We start from the raw sequence: 11,916 nt of genomic DNA, 5'->3' as shown, positions 1-11,916 counted from the left end.
TTATTACTCTTTTTTTTAATATAAATCCACGTACGAGGGGGTGGTATTGAGTTATCCACGTGGTAAAAATTAAAAACCCTTTTTTTTTAAAATTTATTTACATAAGTATTAATTAATCCATTGCGTAAAATTTACAATTATTATTATTATTATTATTATTATTATTATTATTATTATTATTATTATTATTATTATTATATTTTAAATATCACACGCGGTCGCATGTTTAGCTTTCGAGTGACGTAACAAAATAAAAAAAAATGTCGTTCGAGTTGTAATCAATATGCCTTTTTTCTCCCTTCTTTAAATGGGTCATTTGTCGATGAAAATAATTTTTTTTTAGTTAAAAAGTTTCCCCCTAAAAGAAAATTTAAAAAGGTTTTTCCCCCCCCCTTTATTTCCCTTGAAATGTGTGTGTGAGAGAGAGAGAGAGAGAGAGAGAGAGGGAAACAGAGAGAGAGAGAGAGAGAGAGAGAAAGACAGAGAGAGAGAAAGAGAGAGAGAGAGAGAGAGAGAGAGAGAGAGAGAGATAATGGTATTAATAAAAAAATTTTTTTATGGGGAAAAACTTTTAAAAAAAATTTTTTTTTTTTTTTTTTTTTTTAAATGAAGGCTGTATTTAAATCCCGTTTGGAAAATGTCGGAAAATGTCAGGGAAAACAATTTTGTTTGCGAACGTACCATGCCGTTCTGATAATTATTATTATCATTTTACATAATATTTAATAAAAGTTTTTATGAGCGAAATGAATTGACTGACCAAGACAATGAAATGACATTTTTAAATGACGCACACACACACACACACACACACGATAATTTCACATTGTTTTTTTTATTAGCCTTGAAACCAGTCAGTGACTTATTTAAAATACCTCTAAGGTTTAGGTAGGCTCTTTTACGTAAACCTATTATTATTATTATTATTATTATTATTATTATTAAAAACAATTAAAATGCAATCGTTATTGCGGAATTCACAAAAAAAAAAAAAAAAAAATTATTTGCGGCAAGATGCAAGATCGTTAATTAATTTATTTTTTTTTCTAGAAAATTTTAAGTAAAGTTATGTAAATTTATTTTTTACTTCATGTACATAATTTTGTAGTCATTAATTATTAATAATTAAATTTTTGAGATTAAATAAATAAACATTTTAAAATACGTACCGTCGTGAGTATCTATATGTACGTAGGTAATGCAGTGTAATTTAATATCGTGTTTTTAACGTAGCAGAAGACGTTCGATGAAAAATTTTATTTTTGTTTACCGAAATAAAAAAGAAAACGTTTATTATTATTATTATTATTTTGCTTCACTCTATTAAATTTTTAATTAAAAATAAATAAAATTTTTTAATCGCCGCCATTTTGTTTTTTTTTTACGTATGAGACAAAAATATAAAAATACGTACCTTGATGTAATTAAATTACAAAAACACTTTTAAATTTTTTTTAAATTAATTACGCATTTGTGCGTGTGCGTGTGTGTAGGTACCTTGAATAAAACGAAATCAATGATGATGATAATAATTAAAAATATAAAAATAACACATTGAAAATCGACACCTGATTACATCACAGGTCAGGCTTACATTGAACGAGAGACAATTTAATATTAACATGCTAATGTTGTTGTTGTTGTTGTTGTTTCCCATTGGCAAACCGACGAAGAAGCTTTTTAAATGTTTTCTTTACCTTTTCCTTTTTCCTTTCCTTTTTTAGCTCATCATCGATTATTTACCGACGTTTCCCCCCTCCCCTCTCCCTCCATTAAATACGGCGGTTTTCGACGAAAAAAAAAAACTTTGTCGGAGAGGGTCTTAATCAAATCGTAATAAATTCCAACAACAGTTTGATTTTTATTAATGGACTTTGATATCATTAATTAAATAAATTTATTTATTTATTTATTATTATTATTATTATTATTATTATTATTATTATTGTTAACTCGTGCCTTCACTTAATTGTTTTCTTTTTAAATAAAATTTTCCAGTAAAATTATTAACGTTTTTTTTTTTTTTTTTTTTTTTTTATTACGAATCTCGAGTTAACGTTAATTAATTTTTTATTAATTAATAACTTATTACGTAATATATTTTACTGATTGAAAAGTTTGTAAATAAATAATAATAATAATTTTAATAATAAATAATAATTACGAAATTATTGAAGTTTTAACGATTCTTTTTACTTAGTTATTTATTTATTTAACAAGGATACCTTTCATTTCGAACCTTCAAAACGTTTCGCACCTGAATTTCATTTTTTAAAAAAATTATTATTATTATTATTATTTGTTTTAAAAAGGATTTTCTTTAGTTTTAAACTTTGAAAACAAAAAAATAAAAATTTTATGTATTTAACAAAAAAAAAAAAATTTTTCTTTACAACAAAAAAAAAAACAGAGAAAATAAAATCATTCGTTGATAAAACATCAGGATTGTTTAACGAGTCCATATTTATTGTTTTCTGTAAATAAATAAAAGAAAAGAAATATTAAATTTTAAATTTAAATTTAAATTATTATTATTATTATTATTATTATTATTATTATTAATATTATTATTATTTGGTTTCCCTAGGGCGTCGTTTAATTTATCTTTGCATTAACGTTTTAAAAAAGAATGACATTCGAAACTAATTTAATACTCGTTTTAAAAACTTTAATTTATAAATACATGATTCGATGTATTTTGAACAGACGCAAACAAACAAACAAACAAACGAACAAACAAACGGATCGTTAAATAAACAAACGTTAAATTTAAATTACAAAATTTTTTTTTGTCCCGATAAAATTATATTAATAGTTTTTTTTTAAAATGGAAATTTTTTGTATTATTATTTTTCCTCAATTTGATTTTAAGGATGAAACCTTACCAAATAATAATAATAATAATAATAATAATAATAATAATAATAATAATAATAATAATAATAATAAAGCCATTTTGTAAGGGAATAACAAATAAAATTTGTTTTACCTCTAATGGAATCATCCAAACTTCTTAATATCGGATACCAATCCTTTGCAGAATAATCAACTTTTGGAAGACTTCCGCCATAATCTTCTGGAAGATAATCTCTCGGAATGAATTTATGCAATTCTTGTAATTTATTACCGTGAAAATGCAGCTGGAAAATTCAACAAAAAAAAATAAATAAAAACATAAAAAAAATCTGGCTAGAAATCGATTGAATTTTCCTTACTCTTTTATTTAATTTTTCTTTAACCAAGGGTTTAAAAATTTTCCAAACCATATTAAACAACCAAGGTTGATTAACTATGTGAACTTCTTTCAGTCTTAATGGCATAGCATCCTAAAAATAAAATTTTGTACAGAAATTTTGAAGAAAATGAATGGTTTTAAACTTGAATTACAGTTAATGATAGGCACCTGTATAAAATTTAAAAGCCTTAAAGAAAAGCTTGGACTTAATGCAAGAACTTGTGCCATTCCCAATCCGTCAAAATCTAAAATAACAACGACTCCATTGACTTGTGTTGCAGGTTCCAGCAGTGCACCTTGATGAATCAAATAAAACATTTGAAAAACTTGATCTGGAGTTGCTTTTTTAGGATCCCAAGCTTTTCCAGCTTTGTTAATCAATATTCTTCTTCCCTTGTGATCTCTGTTAGCGAGCACGTTAACAATATCTTCGTTCAACATAATTTTTTCAACTTTTTCCGGCATGAGACCGGTGAGTAAATCTTTATTTTTTTCTTTAAATTCTGCTATTCTTCTCATCTAAATATATTTACGATTTAAAAAAAATTACTGGAGGGAAATTTAACGGAAAAACTATTTTCCTTTTTTTAAACGTCGCAAAAAAAGGCAAAAAGGTTTTTACTTACCAAAGACAAAGCACTTTCCGGATAAAATTTAACAGGTCTAAGGTATCTTATTAAAACTTCCGGTGAATGATCGTAATATAAATTTGAATTTTGTTTTAATAATTTTTTCAATTCTTCAACGGATTCTTCTACACGTTCCGGAGTTTCCCGTAATTCTACTTCCGCTTTTTTTATCAATTCGGGAGTTAGGGGTTCTAATTCTAATTTTAAATCACGACCCATTTTCCTACGGGTAAAAATACAAAACAAAATTTTCCATCAAAAATTATTATTATTATTTTTACTAACGGAAGTGAAATGAAATTAATGACTTATTAATTTTTTAACGGAATTAAATAAATAAAAAAAAAAAAAAAAGCAAATTAATAATTAATAATAATATCGATCGGACGTCCATTTTCTTTCTTTTTTGCTCGAGTTTAAATTATTAAAAATCAATTTTAGGTCGCCATTTTTTTTTTTTTTTTTTAAATCCCATCCTCGTTAACTCGCGTGTATATCAAAACATTAATTTACCTTTATTTAAAAAAATAATAATAATAATACTAACGGTAAAATAACACTCACGATGAAAAACAATACGCACAAAACAACAACAACAACAATAACAAACTAATGTGTGTGTTCTCCCAAGGGGGGTGGTTAAAACTCGGTGGATGACTACTACTGAAAAACACAAACTGACCTAAACTATTAAAATATATTTACAAAAAAAAAAAGAAAAAAAAAAAAAAGTATGAGTTTGAAGGACGTTTATTATGGTAAAAGAAAGAAAATTTGATGAGACATAATAAGAATTAATCATTATTAAGTTTCTTATCAACAGTCAAAGTTCACATGAAAATCACGTCCATTTACGAAATTATTATTATTATTATTATAACATGTATCGGTTGTTTTGTATACATTGTAACACATTTAAATTGTTTAGGATATCCTAATATTATCTCTCTTCCTCAAAAAAGAATGAAGACAAAGAATTCAATTCTGAAATTATTAAAAAAACGTGTCGCATATAATGAAATAAGATAAATTTATCATCTATCTTCTATCTATCTATCTATCTATCTATTATTATTATTTCTCTTATTGTTTTCACACAAAAGAACAAAAAAAAATGAGTTTTCTAATCGAAATCCGAAACTTTTTCATTTACAATCAAATCCTTTGGAAAATACATAATTATTATTATTATTTAATTCTTCACGTGTTGTTCAAACTTGAAAAATCCCCATTTCGTTTACCTTTTACTTATTATTATTATTATTATTATTATTATAATCGACAAATAGAACATTCTTTAAAACTTTAATGGATATTTGTGAATAATTTATTTTTTTACATAAAATATTCATTCGTTAAAAATATGGGACGCCATTTTTTTTTTTTTAAAAAAAGTAACATGCAAAAGTATCAGGAAGAAAAGCAATTTTTTTTTTTAAATTTAAAATTTAGTTCGTGAGCTAATTTTTTGTGTGTGAAAGGAAAAGACGACGTCAAGTTTTTTTTTTTTTTTTTATTAAAAAAATTTTTTTAACGTTTGTTTTCATTTAAAAAAAAGAAAAAAATTTCGAACTTTGATCATATGAATAAAGTACGATTTAAATAATATTCAGGGTCAGTCTCGGTTTTATTATTATATTATTATTATTATTATTACATAATTTAATGAGATTATCGATGAAAAAAAAATAATTTTTTTTTTGAAAAGTAAATGAAATTTTAATCCGTAATTCAGGTGGTGTATGAAAGTATAAAAAAAAAAAAAATTTTGATAAGAGGGCGAATTGATAATAATAGGGATGATACTTAGGGGATGATGAGCGCATACGGAAGAGAGATTTAACGATTATTATTTCGAAGGGATTACCGTTCGGCAATGTTCGACAATGTTCGTAATTTAACATTTCACTGATTTCACGGCAAAAAAAATTAAAATGGCGGAACCCGATGATTTTAAAATTGATGAAATTAACGGATTATTGACAATATTAAAAAATGTAAGGTTTACGTTAAATTAAAAAACGTTATTAATTAAGTCGTTAATTACGAATCGTTTTAAATGATTTTAATTTAAATTTAATTTTTAAATTTGTCGTTTTTGAATTGTGAAATTATTATTTTAACAAATTTTTTTTTTTTTTTTTTTTTTTATAAAAAAATAATTTTTAGATCGAATGGAGTGATCCATGGCTTGTGGGTTTAATTATTTTTCACATAGGTGTTTCAATGACAACCGTTCTCACACGAAATCATGGAAATTTTCAAGTTGTTTTACTTTTAGTTTTGTGTAAGTTTTGTATTACAATACAATGCCAATAAGAAAAAAAATGATTTTGTTTAATACTAATAAATTAATTCTAATTTTTAGTGAGCTTAGTTTATTTTTCTGAGAGTATTAACGAATTGGCTGCATCTCATTTTAAGTAAGAATTATATTGATAAATAAATATATACTTGTAATTTATTTATTTTGAAATTTCTGTGATAATTCATCACTACGATTTAATTTTAGCTTATTTTCAAAGCAACAGTATTTCGACAGCAAGGGAATGTTTATATCGTTAGTTTTCTCAACACCGATTCTTTTAAATTGTATGGTCCTCGTGGTGAGTTTATGAATTTCTTTTAAACCCTCGAAACAACAACTTGCCATGTTACTAAACTTTTTTTTCCCGATTTCCTGTCAGCATTCAAATTTATCGAATAATGCAATATTATTATTATTATCTCATTAATTTTAATACATTTATAAGAATGATGATAATATTTTGTACATTTATGTATTTGAGAAAGTTGTATAATTACATAATGTTTTTATTTAAGGCGAGTTGGCTGTACCAGTCGGGTCAGTTAATGACCAAATTAAAACAAGCCCAATTGCAGGCTCAGTATTTAAAACAAAAAAAAATATCAAAAGAAAAAGATGGAGGAGAGAGCAAATCATTTTACAAAAAAGAATTGAATGATGATAATGTTGATCTCATACAAAAATTAAGGCATAAGGGTAAAAAATGTAAAAGCGTGTCATATGGATCATCATCGACTAAAATAATCGATTCGAATGATAAATTGGATAAAAAAATAGACTGAAGTAATTTACAATTATTAATTTTACATGATAATAATAATAATAATTTGTGTATTTCTCATAAAAAAAAAAAAAGAATCAAAAAATTGAAAAATTACCATTAAACATTATTTATTAATATTGCCGTTATTTTTTAAGTTTAGATTATTATTATTATAATAATTAATAGTTAAATCGAGAAGAAAAAATGAATCAATGAAATTATTATTATTATTATTATTATCTCTATTTTTTTATTTATTTATTTTTTTTTTAATAACTAATATGTATTGAAATGATAAATTGTTGTATTAATTAATAATCTAATTTTTATTTTCTATTTTTTCTTAGATTATAATTTGAATGTAAATGAAGATCTTTAATAATAATTTAAACTTTATTATAAAAAAAAAAAAATGATATCGATTGAATGAAAAAGTAATAATGATAATAATAATCTCATTAAAACCATTGTAATTATTTAAACATTCTGTAAGTATTGCATTTAATGAAATTTTTTTTAAAAATTATTCATTTGTTTAAGTTAAAAAAAAAAAATTTGTATATCGCTATTCGGTTATCAAGCTATTAAATCATAATATGTAGAATTTTCATTATATTTTAATATTAATAATAATAATAATTATGAAATAAATGTATACAGTATATTTAGGCAGCTGTTGATGAATGATAAAACAAAAACAAAAATGGGCCAATAAAATATGTTAATAAATTATTAATTAAACATTCAGGTAGTTTATTAATGGCGTGTTTAACTTAAAAAAACATTATTATTATTATTATTATTATTATTATTATTAAGTTTTTGATAATTTTTTAAGTATAAATTGATCTTAATATTTTTTCTTTATTTTTTTTTTTAATTTTCTTTTTCTAGTATTATTAATATTATTATTTTTTAATGGCGAAATATTAAAAAATGAATAAATTTGTATTTATTTATTATTATTATTATTATTATTATTATTATTATTATTATTATTATTATTATTGTTTTTTTTTTTTTGAAATTTAAAAATTGATTTGTATTTTTTTTTTTTTTTTTTTTAAATTTTTATGTTTTTATTATCAGGTAATTGTTTTTAAAGGTCGTTGAACTCTTTGAAAAAAAAATGATAAAATTTTTTAATTGTATCAAGAATATAGTTACCAAACCGTTTTATTATTATCATTATTATCACGATATTGTAATAGTATATAAATTCAATATGTTTTGTTAAATATATTATATATATATATATATTTTTTTTAGTATTAGTTAAAAATTTTATAAAATTTTTTTTTTGTTGTGTGTGTAGGCCATTGTAATAAATTAAAAACAAAATTTAATTTAAATTAATAATAATAATAATAATTGAATTATGTGATTGTTATATCAAATGAGTATATGAATTTTTAAATTCATTTTGTTTTTAATTTAATTTAATTTGTTTAAATATAAGAAAAAAACGGAAAAAAATATGATAAAATAATTATTATTATTATTATTTTTTTTTTATTATTTTTTTTATTACAATATCAAATATTATATTAATAATAATGAAATTTACAGCCACGTTAAATGAATAGTAAAAAATTAATTGGAACACTTTTTTGAAGGAACATCATTGTTGATGATGAGCGATTTGAAAGTAACTAAAAAAAAAAAAGGAAAAGGATGCATATATACTTGATATTAATATATATACTAAAAGATGTAAACTCATATATATTTACAATCGTATCGTAATATTAACTTTTTTTTATGTGACGTCATGATAATTTTTTTTTTTTTTTTTTAATTAACGTCTGCGTTTTATTTTATAGTAATTGGATTTGTGAGATAAACCATTGGTAAGCAATGTATAATGTTGTCCGACTCCGGTTTGAAGTAAACCACTTCCTTGACTAAAGTAATATGGATACGAACCACTACCGAATGCTTGAGAGGTAGTACCTAATGGAACTTGAGAGTAGGAATAGAAATTGTTTACGTCGGGAGCGGTAGTTAATGCTTGAAGTGCGGGATAAGATGATAGAGTGTTTCCTCCGTTAAACGTAGTGAAAACTCTCGATCCGGATGATTGAGTTAAGGGAAGCCGATAAATTGAATAATAACTACTCGCTCCTGTTTTTAATGGACTAGCTGCAACGGAAGTTGGAAGGGATAATTGAAGGAAGGGAAGACCTCCTCCTAAATCCTGTGCAGGTAAATACACGGCTGGAACATTTCCGTTGCCGTTTCCGTTTCCATTTCCATTTCCATTAAGTCCGTTACCGTTTCCGTTGAAACCATTTCCGTTGCCGTTTCCATTTCCATTAAGTCCGTTACCGTTTCCGTTGTGCCCGTTACCGTTACCGTTACCATTACCATTACCATTTAGACCGTTTCCATTGTGGCCATTACCATTTCCATTGTGCCCGTTACCGTTTCCGTTTAATCCATTTCCATTGTGACCGTTTCCGTTGGTGAAACCATTGCCATTACCATTGTGACCGTTTCCATTTGTAAATCCGTTACCATTGTGACCATTTCCGTTTCCATTAAAGCCATTTCCATTGTGTCCGTTTCCATTGGTAAATCCATTGCCGTTTCCATTATGACCGTTACCATTGGTAAATCCATTACCGTTTCCATTATGACCATTACCATTGCCATTTCCGTTATGACCATTACCATTGCCATTGTGACCGTTTCCGTTATGACCATTGCCATTTCCGTTATGACCATTACCATTGCCATTGTGACCGTTTCCGTTATGACCATTGCCATTTCCATTAAGACCGTTTCCATTTACAAATCCATTGCCGTTTCCGTTATAACCATTACCATTTCCATTGTGTCCGTTACCATTGGAGAATCCATTGCCATTTCCGTTATGGCCATTACCATTTCCATTGGTAAATCCATTACCATTTCCGTTATGACCATTACCATTGCCATTGTGACCATTTCCATTACCATTGAAACCGTTTCCATTACCGGATGGCTATAATTAAAACATTAAATTAAAACTCATAAAATTTATACAAATTTATAAATAAATTTTAAAGTTCTCTCTTTACCCCAGTTGGTCCCGTGATGGGTATGTATTGGTTGTCTACAGATGGGCCATATTCTGTCAAAGGTGGCCCATTACCATTTCGGCTTTCTCCTGGTAATAAAAGTCTTCTACCTAAAACAAAAAAACCGTTAAAAAATTAAATTCAGCGCAACAGACAAAAGATTTTATTTAGTTGAATATAATTTTTGGTATAAACATTAATACTATACCAGAAGGTTTCCATCCACTAGGCGGATACGGTCCTGAAGGAGGTGATGTAAAACCTGCAGGTACTCCATAAGAGTTACCATTACCATTACCATTACCTACATATTCAGCCGAGATCGATCCAATAAAAAGACACAGTAAAATAGTTATCTGAAATTAAAATTAAGTCATAGAGTAAAATATTTCGTAATATATATATCATTAAGCATTCATTTAATTTTTTAAGAAAGCTCAAATACGTCTACGATTTTATTCCTTTATCGTTTATATTATTTAATGAAATCGATTTTATTAAAAAAAATGTTTTCGTTTACAAATTTTGATTCTTTTGTGTAATTTAAAGTCTATCCCTTTATATTTTTACGCACGAAAAAAAAGAAATTATTTCAAAAACTGATTTGATAATTTTTTAATTTCTCACAGATGGTAATTTTTGTATACTCTGTGGTTCGAAAACTCTCACATCGTGGCGCCAAAATATTTGTACGTCTATGTTTTAACATCCGTTAATACTGTAGTTGTGCTCATTGCAGGCATGTTTAAGTTTTTCAATAAAATGTAGTTATTTTATATTAAAACTATTTTCAATAGCTACAGAAAGTTTTATTAAGTTTTAAAAAAAGAGTTTTAATAATTTTTATCCAATTTGAAGTTTATTAAATTAAAAAATTTGAGAAAAAACGTGCTTGGTGATATTGTCTCCATCTTGAAACATTTTCATATTGTGTAATAAAACGACAGCGTCTTTTCAAAGGAATAAAACCTGTTAAATAGCATTTACCACGATGCTTACTACAAGTAATAGTTATATATTGGTAAATATTTTACTTAATTTTTTAAAATTTACAAACTTAAGTAAATGTATAGTCAGTGTTTTTGTTTAATTAGATTATTAAAAGTGATTGCCTTTAAGATAATCCTTTTTAAAAAACTCTCCATTATAGTAGTAGTATGTACAGTTTAGGTTATTTTTTTTTTTTTTATTTAAACTCAAAGCTTTATCCTACCTTCATTTCGAAAATTTTATTTTTTTTGGTTTTTTTCCCGTTAACACTTTACCACTGTTCAATTTCCACCGAAATCTTTTTCGATACTAAACAATCTCAACATAAAACATAACTATAAATTTATATTCTTTAAAAAAAATTTCTGTATTCATAAATCGTAGGACATTATTACGTGCCACACTGTAGGTCAAGATTTCTATATATCAAATCAATTATATGAATAATAATAAATTTTTTATGTAAGTTTTTGGTTATTTTTTATATATTCATTTTTCTTCTTTATTTTACAATTTATTATTATTATTATTATTTCTTCTTATACCAAATCTTAATTGCCTGTTTTTCTTAATTTATTCTTTCTTCTAAAATCATAAAATTTTTTTTTTTGTCTGATGCAGCTTCATCACCAGTTACTCTTATTTGTTGTGATGGCCATCTTGGATTGTAATTACACACAACATCAATTTCAAATTATTCAATTATTATTATTATTGAAACATATCAAAATATTTTTGTTAAATAAGTAAGTAATATAGTTTACTATTCACTTATTCTAAATTTTACCTTGATAATTAAAATTAAAGATAAAAATTTTTGAAAAATTCAGGTACTGGAATACCACATGGCCCAAGAGATACCTACCTATGTTGATGGATTATTCAGACTCTTGAATTTGAAACATTTTACAAACATGACCTTTTGGTAG

General features: G+C 25.0%; 3 protein-coding genes across 3 annotated transcripts; 1 reads left to right on the top strand and 2 right to left on the bottom strand.

The window, feature by feature from the left end:
* Positions 1–2,439: 2,439 nt before the first annotated feature.
* Positions 2,440–4,083, bottom strand: Phum_PHUM395600 (uncharacterized protein; the record flags this gene model as incomplete). The annotated part of the gene is made up of 5 exons (XM_002428595.1): positions 2,440–2,474; positions 2,990–3,140; positions 3,216–3,326; positions 3,404–3,754; positions 3,862–4,083. The coding sequence occupies 5 exons, from the start codon at positions 4,081–4,083 to the stop codon at positions 2,440–2,442; spliced, it is 870 nt and encodes a 289-aa protein (XP_002428640.1).
* A 1,715-nt stretch (positions 4,084–5,798) lies between these two features.
* Phum_PHUM395590 (uncharacterized protein) lies at positions 5,799–6,954 on the top strand (the record flags this gene model as incomplete). Its single annotated transcript, XM_002428594.1, has 5 exons — positions 5,799–5,861; positions 6,034–6,151; positions 6,233–6,287; positions 6,377–6,470; positions 6,688–6,954. 5 exons carry the CDS (start codon positions 5,799–5,801, stop codon positions 6,952–6,954), a joined length of 597 nt encoding a protein of 198 aa, XP_002428639.1.
* Positions 6,955–8,528: 1,574 nt separating this feature from the next.
* On the bottom strand, positions 8,529–9,704 carry Phum_PHUM395580 (uncharacterized protein; the record flags this gene model as incomplete). Its single annotated transcript, XM_002428593.1, has 3 exons — positions 8,529–8,587; positions 8,781–9,132; positions 9,390–9,704. 3 exons carry the CDS (start codon positions 9,702–9,704, stop codon positions 8,529–8,531), a joined length of 726 nt encoding a protein of 241 aa, XP_002428638.1.
* Between the last annotated feature and the right edge of the window lie 2,212 nt (positions 9,705–11,916).

Source organism: Pediculus humanus, genomic scaffold, assembly GCF_000006295.1.
Source record: "Pediculus humanus corporis 1103172107888 genomic scaffold, whole genome shotgun sequence".
Lineage (NCBI taxonomy): Eukaryota > Metazoa > Arthropoda > Insecta > Psocodea > Pediculidae > Pediculus > Pediculus humanus.
This window is presented reverse-complemented; position numbering and strand designations above follow the sequence as displayed.